Source organism: Ictidomys tridecemlineatus, chromosome 4, assembly GCF_052094955.1.
Source record: "Ictidomys tridecemlineatus isolate mIctTri1 chromosome 4, mIctTri1.hap1, whole genome shotgun sequence".
Lineage (NCBI taxonomy): Eukaryota > Metazoa > Chordata > Mammalia > Rodentia > Sciuridae > Ictidomys > Ictidomys tridecemlineatus.
Genome location: NC_135480.1, coordinates 188651701 through 188666933, shown reverse-complemented (window position 1 = coordinate 188666933; position 15233 = coordinate 188651701). Strand labels below are relative to the sequence as shown.

Sequence of the window (15233 nt, the reverse complement as noted above, 5' to 3'; positions counted from 1 at the left end):
GGGTAGTGCAGGTCAGGGATGTTCAGAAAGTAATAATTTAAAGAAGGGCAAGATCTGTGCAAATGGTCTGTAGCAGGTGTTGAAACCTCATCAAATTTTGTGCTTTTAAAGCTTTTTGGTTATTTAATATTGGGAATTTCCCTTGGTGCTGAGAATGGTGCTGATATCACCTCAACCCCCACTCTGTCTGCCAAAACTTAGTGCTTTTGAGTTACATTTCTTTTAGCTTTCTAAGCACATTTCTAATTTATATACTTAATGCCTTCATCTTGACCAGCCAAACCATTTACACATCTACTCATGATAAATTATTTTCTCACAGTGCAGCTTATGTTTGGTGTACACACATTTATTTAAACAGGTCAATAACTGAGTCTGTAAGTACAGAATGTTGATGATGATGAACAAATGGCTAAAGTTCCCATGCACACCTCTTTCATCAGTCTTCATTATTTAAAGCTATCTGGAATGGATTTTGATTATTTTTCTCTCTATAAGTTCAGAGCTTCTTGTCATACAAACAACCAGTTTGTAGGCTCTCTTACTGAATTCCTTATTCCTGACATTAGTGCATTATCTATAGCTTCACAAATTTATTGATATGTGAGAGGGGAGATTCCGGGACTGTGGCAACTGGAAATAACCATGAAAGTGGTATACAGTTGTATTTTGGGTGATAAAGAGCAATTTGAATGTTTATATTCAATTTATAGTTCCCAGAGGGTCTTCCTGTGACAAATCTCCGTTCACAAGACTTCCACCAAATTCCTGTTATGTTGCCCTTTTTTCACTTATGTATTATGAAAAAGAAAAAAGAAACAAAGATACGGTCTCAGTTGTCTGCTCTACTAACAGTTGCACTTCTGAACATGGGTCCTTTGTGGGATGTATCTTGGTTCTAGTGCCACAATATATTCATGCTGCTTGTTAAGTCCAGGGAATTATTTTGATATTGGCACTCACTGTAATGTATAAGCTGTTGTTAAATGGATGTATATGTGACAGATTTTTGTATTTTGTATGCGACGTCTTCACAGAATCCTCCGCAATATGTACTTGGCTAGCAAAGCATGTAATAAGCCTTCTTTGAAAGGAAAATCTGTCCCATGCTAAGAAGACATTAAATGGTAAATAAAAGCTGCATAGCTTGTTCTTTTGAAGTACTGCATTAATTTTTTACCATTTCTCTAGGAAAATAGTTTATCTGTCAAGGCATTGACTAGCTATACTTTTTTTTTTTTTTTTTTTTAAGGCTTTATTGCCTGCCACATTCTGAGCTAACTCTAAAAAGTAGAAATTGCTGACTGACATGTCTGGGGGCTCCAAGGCAAAGCAAAAACAACCAAGACGCTCTCAACAACTGCTGTCAGGTACTTGGAAGGAAATTTGTCATTAGAAGATTTGATTTTCGGATAAAAATTTCATGAACATATAGAAATGACAGGCAGTTCTTCTTTTGACCAAAGTGAATATACATGACTATGTACATAAAATGTCAGGAGGACAGGCACATCCTATAGTGAAAACTGTTCCCTCATGCTTTTCTTATTTCTTTTAAGCAGGCTCCAAGTTGATTTCTTATAATATAGTTTTTAATGTGGGAAGTCATTTTGCAAAGCTTATAGATTACCAAGCCTTTCAAACAAATATAGAATGGAAAGTTTTTCTACCTTTTAAAATCATGTCTCTTGCACATTGATTGAGCCTTTATTAAAAAATCTGAAGGGCAGTGAAAAAGCAATAAGATCACCATTTTTGTTTGGATATTTCTCTGAAAAGAGCAATTTAAAGCCAATTTTGCTTATTTATGTTTAGGTATGTAATTTTATTATGCTACTTTTGATTTCAGAACAATCTTAAAGTACAAAATATTTTCTGAATATTAATCGAAACAATATTTTTCTTAAAATTGTATTTTATTTCAGTACTGCAAAGAGCCCACCTTTTAGCGCACAAGGTTTCCAGGGTGGTATTGGTGGCCATTCAGATTGTTTCCCTGAATGCAGTATGTAATTTTCCTGTTTGCTTTCATGATTTCTTCTAGTTTTGAATTTCAGCACTTTGGTCATATGATGGGCCGAGTTGTACTTGTTCTATTTAAGTTTTGCTTAGCTTTTTGTTATTGTTGTTTTTTTGTTTGTTTTTAGTTATGCATTTTACCAGGTTTTGGTTTTTTTTTTTTTTTGGTGCATTTCTACTCAAATATTTTTTTCTGTGCCTTTCTCTTCCCTCCTATCTTTATGAAACTCCAATTAAGATGGTTAGATCACTTGTTATTCTGCAAATCTCAGTCAAAAATTATACAAAAATTGCAGATATTGTTATTTTTCAGTTTTAAAATTTCTATTTAGTCATACATATATTATTTCTAGGCTTATTCATATTTAAAAAAACAATGTAAGTTCTTGTCTGATATTTACTTATCTGGGTCATCTTTGGCTTGATCTTTTTTGATTGACTCTGCCTCTCCCCAGCCACACTGTTCCTTTAGGTATCTAATATTTGGGGATTGAATCCTAGACATTTAGAATGTTATGTTGTGGGGACTCTGGACTCTATTCCTCCAAAGAGTTAATTTTCTTTTCTCTTTTTGGGGCTGGGGATAGAACCCAGGGGTAATTAGCCACAGAGCCACATCCACAACCCTTTTCATTTTTTGAGACAGGTTCTTGTTAAGTTGCTGAGGGCCTCACTAACTTGCTGAGGCTGACCTTGAACTTTTGACCTCTTGCCTCAGTCTTCAGTCCCTGAAATTACAGGTGTGGGCCACTGTGCTTGGCCAAGTTACTTTTCTTTTAGCAGACAATAAATATGGTTAAACTTGAACTAAAAACTGTCACACTTTTGGATGATAGCTCAAATCTCCATTTAGGTGCTTTTTCTTAGCTTAGCTGTTTGCCATCTGAACATGGTGGTTCAGAATTCAGCCAGAGACTTGTACATTTTCCACACACAAACACTTCTCAGCCTCTTTTCTTTCCAGAATTTTCCTCCCACTTTGTCCTTTGCTCTGCCTTCCTCAGGCCCAAAGGATATTGGTTCTCCATGGGAACTTCTGCTGTTCTGTGCCATGCATTGCCTGTGTGTAGAAAGCACTAACACCAGGAAACACCCTATGCTGGCCCCTTCCATGTTGACTCTACAGAATTGTTTGGCTTTGTGGACTCTCCAGAGTCTTAAGAGAATTTTTTTTTTTTTGAGTGTTTATAATTGTTATACATAGATTAGTCTCCTGGGAAGTTATTCCACTATATAGGAAGTAGAATTTGAGAATATTTGGTTACAAAAACATGTAAAACTAACATGTCCTTACCATATGAGTGAGTGCACTTATAGGTATTTACCCAAATGAATTGAAAATTAATGTACATATAAAATCTGCACATAGATGTTTATGGCAACTTTATTAATAATTGCCCAAACTTAAAAACAACCAAGATGTTCTTTGGTAGGTAAATGATAGAGAGTACTATAGCAATACAATGGAACATTATTCAGTGCTCAGAAAAGAGACAGGCTACAGAGCCATGAAAAGATTGTATGGTAAGAATATATTTAGCTTTTTTTGTTTTTTTAATTTTTTAGTATATTTAGTTTTGTAAAAAAAAACTGCCAAACTATCTTCCAAAATGGCTATGGTGTTCTGCAAATGAATTTCAGAATGTTTGTTGCTATTCACAAAATAACTTCCTGGACCTTTTTTTTTTAAGTGTGATTTTTTTTTTTTTTTTTTTTTTTAGTTGTAGTTGGACACAATTTATTTTTTAGGTGGTGCTAAGGATTGAACCCAGCACCTCACATGTGCTGGGCAAGCGTTCTACCGCTGAGCCACAACCCCAGCCCCTTTTTCCTGGGCCTTTAACTGAGATTGTTTCAAATCTACAGATCAAGTTGGGAACTGATAACTTGACAGACTGTTTTCCCATCGTCTAAGAACATGGAATAGGTCACCATTTATTCATTTATTTGATTTTGTTCATCAGATTTTGTAGTTTTTCCTCATACAATTTGTATATATGTGTATGTATGTAAATATATTGTTACATTTATGCCTAAATATTTTATTTTGGGGATGTTAATGTAAATGGTATTATTTTTAATTTCAAATTACATTTCAATTGCTGATATATAGGAGAGCAATTGACTATGTGTATTAACCTTGCATACTGAAATTATAATTGTTTATTAGTTCCAGGAGCTTTTTGTTGATTCTTTCAAATTTTTGTCTTATTGTTAGTTCTTGTTAAATTCTGATAGCCTTGTTGCCTAGTGGTGAATGAGATGTAACCACAAAGCTTTAGGAAAATAAAGATTGATATTATTAAAATATGGAACCATTAACTCTGAGGTTTCCTGTGTTTTACAATCAGACAAATCTATTTCAAGGTCATCTTGTGGGCCACTGTGACCCATTATCCCTAAAATATCTTTCCATCACTTAATTTAAAACTTAAATTCCTGTATCATTTAATCTGGTGGTGGTTACTTTTTCTCTTATGAAGGAAAAAAAATGCTGCTTCATGTGTTATAACCATGTTTTCCCAGTGGTCCTCTATATGGAGCATCCATGTACCCTCAGTAATCCAGTAAATGAACTGTCATAAGGACACAGGAAATATGGGAACTGAATGACTTGCAAAAAGAATGTGGTAGGTAATAAGTACACCTCCCTAACCATAACTAGAGTGAACTTAAAACATTTTTAATGAATTATCTGAGAGTTAAGATGGGGGAAGTAATACTAATACTAAATACTTCAATATATATTTTCCATGCACAGGATATTCCTTTACAAACCCACTGTCCAGTTATCAAGATCAGGAAATACAACACTGATACAGTATCAATATGTAATCTGATGACCATATTTAAATTTTGTCTATTATCCCACTAATAGCTAATTATTTTCTCCTTAGTTCATTTTCTCTGGTCTACCAATCTGGTTGATGCTGGGTCATTCATTGGCTTTAGTTGTCATGTCTCTCTAATGTCATTTACTCTGGAACTTCTCCTTGGTCTTTTAAATTTTTCCCCCCATCTTGTTATTTTTTGAAAAGTATAGTTGGATTATTTTACAGAATATCCCTAAACTTAGGTTTTTCTTGTTTTCACTCATGAGTAGTCAGGTGATTTATTTTTGATAGGAATACCACAGAAATGACAGAAGGCACATGGAATCAACTTGTACCAATACTGGAGATGTCGAAGTGATTATCTTCCAGTTCTCCCCACTATAAAGTCATCATTTTATCTTTGAAATTATTAGATAATTTTTGTAAATATTCTGTTCTTCATCTAACTTTGACTTAAAATGACTATGATATCTACAACTGTTTACCTATGATAGTCTATTGCTATAATAACCTTTAATTGTGATTATTTTCTGATTAACATTCTTGTGTATTTTTGGTATCCTGTGGCTAACAGCTGTCCATTCTTATTCATTTTTATATCATATTGAACTCTATATTTGTGAAATATAAGCCATTATTTTATTTTTATTTTGATGCTCAAAATAATCTGCCCCAGATTTGGCAATGGAAGCATTATTGCGGGGGCATCTGTGACTTTTTTATATATTCCTGTCAGTTTTTGCATACCTCTTGCTTTCCAGTAGGATAAAATGCTCTAAGTTAATCTTGTCCTGCTCCAGTTCTTGTATCAGCTATTTTTCTGAGGAAATATAATTCCTTCTAGTTGGGAATAGTATTGAGAAACTGAGATCTGGGTTTTACGTGTACCCATTGCTTCTGAGGTTTCATTGCCTTATAGTCCTCTCAATATCTGTATATTGAATAAATTTTTTTAAAAAATTATTTATTATAATTTGTTATATGTGACAGCAGAATGCATTTCACTTCATAGTACATATATAGAGCACAATTTTCATTTCTCATTGTACACAAAGTGTTTTCACACCATGCATTTCTTCATACATTTACTTAGGGTAATGATGTACATCTCATTCTAACGTTTTCCCTACCTCCATGTCCCTACCCTTCCTCTCCCTCCCCTTTGCCCTATCTAAAGTTCCTCCATTCCTCCCATGCTCTCCCCCACATCCCCATTATAGATCAGCATCCTCATATCAGAGAAAACATTCCACATTTGGGTTTTTGGGATTGGCTTACTTCACTTAACATTATATTCTCCAACTCCATCCATTTACCTGCAAATGCCATGATTTTATTCTCTCTTAATGCTGAGTAATATTCCATTGTGTAGATATACCACATTTTCTTTATCCATTCTACTGATGGGCATCTAAGTTGGTTCTGTAATTTAGCTATTTGAATTGAGCTGCTATAAATATTGATGTGGCTGCACCAATGTAGTATGCTGTTTTTAAGTCCTGTGGGTATAAATTGAGTGGGATAACTGGGTCAAATGGTGGTTCCATTTCAAGTTTTCCAAGGAATCTTCATACTGATTTCCAGATTGGCTGAACCGATTTGCAGTCCCACCAGCAATGTATGAGAGTGCCTTTCCCCCCACATCCTCACCAACACTTTTTGTTGTTTGTATTCTTAATAGCTGCCATTCTGACTGCAATGAGATGGAATCTTCCTAGAGTAGTTTTGATTTGCATTTCTCTAATTGCTAGAGATGTTGAACATTTTTTTCATGTTTTTTAATTGATTGTATATCCTCTTCTGAGAAGTGTTTGTTCAGTTCCTTGGCCCATTTATTGATTAGTTTATTTATTTATTTATTTTTTGGTGTTAAGGTTTTTTGAGTGCTTTATATATCCTAGAGATTAGTGCTCTGACATGTATGTGGTAAGAATTTGTTCCCAATTAGTAGGCTCTCTATTCACCTCACTGATTGTTTCAATTGCTGAAAAGAAGCTTTTTAGTTTGAATCCATCCCATTTATTGATTCCTGATTTTATTTCTTGCACTTTAGGAATCTTATTAAGAAAGTTGGGGTCTAAACCGATATGATGGAGATTAAGGCCTACTTATTTTTCTATTAGGTGCGGGGTCTCTGGTTTAATTCTCAGATCCTTGATCCACTTTGAGTTGAGTTTTGTGTATGGTGAGAGATAGGGGCTTAATTTTATTTTGCTGCATAGCTATTTCCAGTTTTCCCAGCACCATTTGTTTAAGAGGCTATCTTTTCTCCAATATATGTTTTTGGTGCCTTTGTCTAATACGAGATAATTGTATTTATGTTGGTTTGTCTCTGTGTTCTCTATTCTACACCATTGATCTATAAGTCTGTTTTGGTGTTAGTACCATGCTGTTTTTGTTACTATAGCTCTGCAGTATACTTTAAGTTCTGGTGTAGTGATGCCATCTGCTTCAGTCTTCTTGCTAAGGATTGCTTTGGCTATTCTGGGTCTCTTATTTTTCCAAATGAATTTCATGATTGCTTTTTCTATTTCTATGAGGAATGTCATTGGGATTTTGGTTGGAATTGCATTAAATCTGTATAGTGCTTTTGGTATTAAGGCCATTTTGACAATATTAATTCTGCCTATCCAAGAACAAGGGAGATCTTTCCATCTTCTAAGGTCTAATTTCTTTCTTGATTGTTCTGTAGTTTTCATTGTAGAAGTCTTTCACTTCTTTTGTTAGGTCGGTTCCCAAGTATTTATTTATTTTTTCCTGAGTCTATTGTAAATGGGTTAGTTTTCCTAGTTTATCTTTCAGAGAATTTGTCACTCATGTACCAAAATGCCTTTGAATTATGGGTGTTGATTTTATATCTTGCTACTTTGCTGGTTTAATTTATTAGTTCTAGAAGTTTTCTAGTGGAATTTTTTGGATCCTCTAGGTAGAGAATCATGTCATCAGCAAATTGTGATTGTTTAAGTCCTTCTTTTCCTATCTATATCCCTTTAATTTCTTTCATCTGTCTAATTCTTCTGGCTGGAGTTTCAAGGACTATGTTAAATAGAAGTTGTGAAAGAGGGCATCCTTGTCTTGTTCTAGTTTTTAGAGGGAATGCTTTCAATTCTTCTCCGTTTAAAATGACATTGGCCTGGGGCTTAAGATAGATAGCTTTTACAATGTTGAGATATGTTCCTGTTTAATTTTTCTAGTGTTTTGAACATGAAATGGTTCTGTATTCTGTCAGTGCTTTTTCCTGCATCTATTGAGATGATCATATGGTTGTTATCTTTAAGTCTATTGATGTGATAAATTACATTTATTGATTTCCATATGTTGAACCAACCTTGCATCCCTGGGATGAACCCCACTTGATGGTGGTGCACTATCTTTTAGATATGTTTTTTAATTTGATTTACCAGAATTTTATTGATAATTTTTACACCTATGGTCATTAGAGATATTGCTCTGAAGTTTTCTTTCTTTGATGTATCTTTGTCTGGTTTTGGAATCAGGGTGATATTGGCTTCATAGAATGAGTTTAGGAGTGTCCCCTCATTTTTCTATTTCATGAAATAATTTGAGGAGTATTAGTATTAGTTCTTCTTTGAAGTTCTTTTAGAACTCAGCTGTGTGTCCATCCAGTCCTGGGCTTTTCTTGATTGATAGGCTTCTGATGGTATCTTCTATTTCATTGCTTGAAATTGATCTGTTTAACTTGTGTATATCATTGATTCAGTTTGGGCAAATCATGTCTCTAGAAATTTGTTGATGCCTTTGGTATTTTCTATTTTATTGGAGTACAGATTTTCAAAATAATTTTTAATTATCTTCTGTATTTCTGTAGTGTCCATCGTGATATTTCCTTTTTCATCATGGATGTTAGTAATTTGAGTTTTTGTTCTCCCTCTCTTTGTTAGCATAGCTAAGGGTTTATCAATTTTACTTATTTTTTCAAAGAACCAACTTTTTGTTTTGTCATTTAAAAAAATTGTTCCTTTTATTTCAATTTAATTGGTTTCAGTTCTGATTTTAATTATTTCCTGTGTTCTACTTCTTTTGGTGTTGATTTGTTCTTCTTTTTCTGGGGTGTTGAGAAGTAATGTTAGGTCATTTATTTGTTGACTTTTTCTTCTTTTGAGGAATGAACTCCATGCAATGAACTTTCCTCTTAATACTGCCTTCATAGTGTCCCAGAGATTTTGATGTTGTATCAGTGTTTTCATTTACCTCTAAGAATTTTTTAATCTCCTCTTTGATGTCTTTTGCAACCCATTGTTCACTCAATAGCGTACTATTTAGTCTCCAGGTGTTGGAGTAGCTTTTATTTTTTATTTCATCATTGATTTCTAATTTCATTCCATTATGATTTGATAGAATGCAGGGTGGTATATTTACATTTATGTATTTGCTAAGAGTTGCTTCGTGGAATAATAAATGGTCCATTTTACTTATTTATTTATTTATTTTTAATTTTTTTTATTATTAGCTGTTCAAAACATTACAAAGCTCTTGATGTATTTCATACATTTGATTCACACAGATTATGAACTTCCATTTTTACCCCGTATACATATTGCAGATTCACATCGGTTATACATCCGCTTTTTTACATACTGCCTTACTAGTGTCTGTTGTATTCTGCTGCCTTTCCTATCCTCTACTATCCCCCCTCCCCTCCCCTCCCCTCCCTTCCCCTCCCACCTTCTCTGCCTACCCCATCTACTGTAATTCACTTCTCTCTCTTGTTTTTTTTCCCTTTTCCCCTCATTTCCTCTTATATGTAATTTTGTATAACAATGAGGGTCTCCTTCCTTTACCATGCAATTTCCCTTCTCTCTCCCTTTCCCTCCCATCTCATGTCTCTGTTTAATGTTAATCTTTTCTTCCTGCTCTTCCTCCCTGCTCTGTTCTTAGTTGCTCTCCTTATATCAAAGATGACATTTGGCATTTGTTTTTTAGGGATTAGCTAGCTTCACTTAGCATAATCTGCTCTAGTGCCATCCATTTCCCTGCAAATGCCATGATTTTGTCATTTTTTAGTGCTGAGTAGTATTCCATTATGTATAAATGCCACATTTTTTTTTATCCATTCATCTATTGAAGGGCATAAATGGTCTATTTTAGAGAAGGATCCATGTGCTGCTGAGAAGAAAGTGTATTCACTCATTGATGGATATAAGGATGTCTGTTAAGTCTAAGTTACTGATTGTATTATTGAGTTCTATAGTTTCTTTGTTTAGCTTTTGTTTGGAAGATCTATCCAGTGGTGAAAGAGGTGTGTTAAAGTCACCCAGAATTATTGTGTCGTAATCTATTTGACTCTTGAACTTGAGAAGAGTTTGATGAATGTAGATGTTCCATTGTTTGGGGCATATATATTTATAATTGTTATGTCTTGTTGATGTATGGTTCCCTTAAGCAGTATGAAATGTCTTTCTTTATCCCTTTTGATTAACTTTGGCTTGAAGTCTACTTTATCTGATATGAGGATGGAAACCCCTGCTTGTTTCCACATTTCATGTGAGTGGTATGTATTTTCCCAACCTTTCAGCTTCAGTCTGTGGACTTCTTTTCCTATAAGATGAGTCTCTTGAAGGCAGTACATTGTTGGGTCTTTTGAATAAAATTTTTGATCACTTATTGAGACATTAAGTGATTTATTTGTAGCTTAAAAGAATAAACATTTTTAATTTCTGAAAACTAAGAAGTAATTTCATAAATGGAAAATCTTATATCTTAGAATTGCAGGGACATTTCCCCCTGTATTTCAGTTAGATATTCTAAACTGTAATCATTAAAAAAAAATCTTGATATAGCTAGTGATTGGGGGAAAGGGAGAATAGAAAACCTGCTCTATTTTAACATTTATTTTTTAGTTATGGGTGGATACAATGTTTTTATTTTACTTTATGTGGTGCTGAGGATCAAATCCAGTGCCTCATGCATGCTAGGCGAGTGCTCTATTTCTGAGCCACAACCCTAGCCCAGAAAACCTGCTTTTTAGGAGTTTCTTGCACATATTTAGGTAGAAGTGTGGTTTGCTTTTTGTCTGACTCTCTAAAACTTTTATATAATTGGATCTTTAGGACATTATCCCTGAAGGATCTGAAGCTTCAAATCTCTGTATATTACAGCTGCTGAACTTTAAATTGTTCAGGGACAACGTGTATTCCCCAAAAACAAATGATTTAAATTTACGTAGTATTTCAGTTGCTACCCTTTGATATTTTTAGTGATGGTGGTAGTCAATAATTTTGAAAGAAATGCATTATTGATTTTACCCAATAACATTTTTTAACATGGATGCATTCATTCTTCCTTGTACACAGCTAACTTTATAAAATATATCAAAGCAGTATTTTAAGTGAAGTAGTAAAATAAGATTGTCACAATGTTTGTATTTATGCCAACATTTTAAACATGGAGAACTAGGAGAAGAATGAAATTGAGAAATAAGGAAAGAATGCCAGTGGTGATAAAGTGAATACTGAAATATTGTAACATAAACCATATGATTGAGGGACTGACTCATCTATGAAAGAGCAAAAAGAGGATGGCAGTGGGCTTGGCTATTGTGACCATGGAGGTTGTTTTTAAGAACATGTATTTGAAAATAGAATGGAGAGAATCAGCAGAGAAGGAAACAGTATGATGTTGATAACAAGCAATATATGTGCAAAGCAAGGTAAGTTTTTAATAATTTTTTGTTTGTAATATGACATGTAAAAAACCCACAAACCCCTGAAGTGTCTTAATTAAACTATGGGAGCTTAAATCCTATTTTCCAAGAAATGCTAATTTTTCTAAGGGAATATGTTTTCTGCATTTGCTGGATATTCATGGGTCTTGGTGAATAATAAGGGTATTACCTGGATATAATTTCTAGATAATTTCTTTGATATTTTTAGTGATGGTGGCAGTCAATAATTTTGAAAGAAATGCATTATTGATTTTACACAATTATGAGGATATGGGGTCAATAATGAATAAACTATATATGGATATTAGTGTTTAAATGCGTGGGCTATTTTTTTAATATTGATTTTTTAGTTATAGGTGGATACAATATCTTTATTTTATTTTTATTGGTGCTGAGGATCGAACCCAGTGCCTCACGCATGGTAGGCGAGCGCTCTATCTCTGAACCACAACCCCAGCCCGAGGTGGGCTATTTTAATGTGATTTATAAACTGTCTCTTAGACATAATCACAGTGTATTAAGCAGCATCATCCTTTCTGAAACAGTATACAGATATCCCAAGTTCTCAGCTGGACAAAATTCGTTTAGACCCAGAACTAGGTAGGTGTTGGTTTAAAATCCAGTAATTTATTTATTTTAACATTCATTCTCTTATTCCAGAGAAGGTCATTATTGGTTTTTATTGTACATTATGAGCTTTCTTTCCTTCACTTATCTGGCTTACTTTTCTAACTTGTACTCAATAATTTATTCAATGTCCATTTATATTTTTTCTCATTCATCACTTTTAAGTCTTTATTGAAAGCCTACTGTGCTAAGGATAGGATTATGAGCTGAAATTAAAATATTAAATTTATTCTTGTTTTCAGATTCATTGTTTTCTAAGTTTTATTGTGGAAAAATCAACTTTTATGTATATCAAACCTGCTTCCCCCCTTGATTAATACATATGCTATTCTGTGACTTCTTGTGAACATTGTGTTTGAAATAGTGAAAATAAGTTTGAGAGTGCTTTCATAAATAAACAAACATTATACTTTATTAATTTATTTATGTCCTCAGATGAAAGGAAGAGAATTATACTAGAATAACTACAGGTGAAAGAAAGGAAATGCAAGGAGAAAATTTCACCTTTTGGAGCTTTTTTTTCCTGGAAGGATTTTCCAAATACCCAAGGTTAGAGATTGTTCTCTTCATCTTCAGCCTTGTAATGTATCTGATTACCCTCCTGGGTAATAGCATTCTTATTTTAATCACTATCCTGGATTCACAGCTTCAAACCCCTATGTACTTGTTCCTTGGAAATCTCTCTTTCATGGATATTTGTTACACATCTGCATCTATTCCTACATTGCTGGTGAACTTGCTGTCATCCCGAAAAACCATTATCTTTTCAGGATGTGCTGTACAAATGTATCTGTCCCTTGCCATGGGCTCCACAGAGTGTGTGCTTCTGGCTGTGATGGCTTTTGACCGTTATGTGGCCATTTGCAACCCACTGAGATACCCCATCATCATGAACAGGCAGGTCTGTGTGCAGTTGGCCACCATTTCCTGGGGGACGGGCTGTCTGACTGCCCTGCTGGAAACCACTTTTGCCCTGCAGACACCTCTCTGTGGGAATCTCATTGACCACTTCACTTGTGAAATCCTGGCAGTGCTCAAGTTAGCTTGCACAAGTTCACTGCTCATGGACATGATCATGCTGGTGGTCAGCATTCTCCTCCTGCCCATTCCAATGCTCTTAATTTGCATCTCGTATGTCTTCATCCTCTCTACTATTCTGAGAATCAACTCAGCAGAGGGGAGACACAAAACATTTTCTACTTGTGGTGCACATTTGACTGTGGTGATCTTATATTATGGGGCTGCCCTATCCATGTACCTAAAACCTTCTTCATCAAACTCACAAGAAATAGACAAAATCATCTCATTGCTTTATGGAGTGCTTACTCCTATGTTAAACCCCATAATTTATAGCTTAAGAAACAAGGAAGTAAAAAATGCTATGAAAAAATTGCTGGGCAAGATATTATCGCATCAAACATGAACTTTTCTGATTGGATGCCTTTGTTTTACCAAGGATATGCCCCTGGCAGAATTCACTGGAGAAATTCTTGACACATAATTGATTATGTGTCTAGAATAAGTGATTACTTAGAGCTCTGCCTTGAACCTTAGCTTTATGATTTCCTGCGGAGTATATGTACACAAAGGAATTGCTAACGGACTAGAGGAGGTTCCAATTTGCATTTATGAATATTTCCTATCTGGCATTTCATGGCTGTGAAGTTTGAGCTATCAAATGTTTGCTCTGGAAAGAAACTTGGATAAATGTGGAGCCAGTGAATGTTAGTGCTGAAGAAACTTGTATACGTTGCTTGAATCCTTTCAAAAGAATGAACAATAAAGATTGGTGTTGGTTATGGAAGTGAGAAAAACATCAAAGAAAAATTAAAAGGCTTAGCATCACACAGCTGCAGAACTGAGAGGACAATATCCTTCTGACTTCTTGATCAGATCTACATGGTAGTAGCTCCCTAACTACCTTTGTTATTCAAAACTCCTGATTAAAACTCCCTATCTTCCTGAGCAAGGCAGTCATTTATGCCTTCTGTTCACCTTTTTCTTGATTTTTTTTTTTGGTTCTGGGGATTGAACTCAGGAGCACTCAACCACTAAGCCATATCCCCAGCCCTTTTTTGTATTTTATTTAGAGACAGGGTCTCACTGAGTTGCTTAGTGCCTCATTAAGTTGCTGAGGCTGGCTTTGAACTCATGATCCTCCTGCTTCAGTCTCCTGAGCTGCTGGGTTTACAGGTGTGTGCCTCCACTCCTGGCTGCTGTTCATCTTTTTCTAAGCATATTTGTGCAAACTGTATGTATTTCTACAACACTATTCCTCTCATATATGAATCAGGTATTTTTCATTCATGTTTGTATTTTTTCTTCATAGAATAATTGACTTCACAGGATAAGGATTCCTGGAATTTTGTACCTTTTGTATTTATAGCAGTCGTTTGGTAAATTAATACATTTGTTAGCTTAAAATAATCACTTTAACGAGAAGCAAGAACTACTGTGAAAATTATGAGAAAAATAAACCAGGGAAGTGAGATATATTTGCTTTATAAATATAAAATATCGCCAAGATAATATTTAAATTAACTGTTTTAAATCTTTCATTTGTATAAAAATATTGCTTGTTTAAAATGCAGATTTGGAGCCCTAGTGCCAGATATTCTGATTTAGTAGCTCTAGGATGGTTCCCCAATAATCTGCAGTTATAATAGAGCCCCAAGAAATTCTGATAATGGTTATGAGATGACCTACTTTGTTTCTGGCAAAAAGCTCTTATTCCAAAAATAAATAAATAAACAAACAAACAAACAAACAAATAAATAAATAGAATTTGTTCTCATTTCTCTCTTTATTCTTTCTTGTTTTACTCTTCCTTTCATTCTTTCTACCTCCATTGTGCTTTCTCAGTTGCCTGCCACCCACTGTAGAGCAGAGAAGGGAGGAAGGTTTTGAATGGAGAAACGTACAACTTGATACATTTCAAAATATGAAAGGCTTAAAAAGTCTTAGTATTGGATGTTGAGTTTTGGATTGTTTAACCCTGTGTCCATTCCCTTAGCTCTAGAACTTCTGTTATGTGTTCACAGAGGCATAGCCCACATGGAAAGAGGGTT

General features: G+C 34.5%; 1 protein-coding gene across 1 annotated transcript; it reads left to right on the top strand.

The window, feature by feature from the left end:
* Nucleotides 1-1240: 1240 nt before the first annotated feature.
* On the top strand, nt 1241-14959 carry Or2k2 (olfactory receptor family 2 subfamily K member 2). Its single transcript, XM_078047949.1, has one exon. It carries the CDS (start codon nt 12650-12652, stop codon nt 13586-13588), a length of 939 nt encoding a protein of 312 aa, XP_077904075.1. The 5' UTR covers nt 1241-12649; the 3' UTR covers nt 13589-14959.
* Nucleotides 14960-15233: the final 274 nt, after the last annotated feature.

Coding starts and splice junctions, on each gene's coding strand:
- Or2k2 (XM_078047949.1), top strand. CDS start 12,650: ATGCAAGGAGAAAATTTCACCTTTTGGAGCTTTTTTTTCCTGGAAGGA.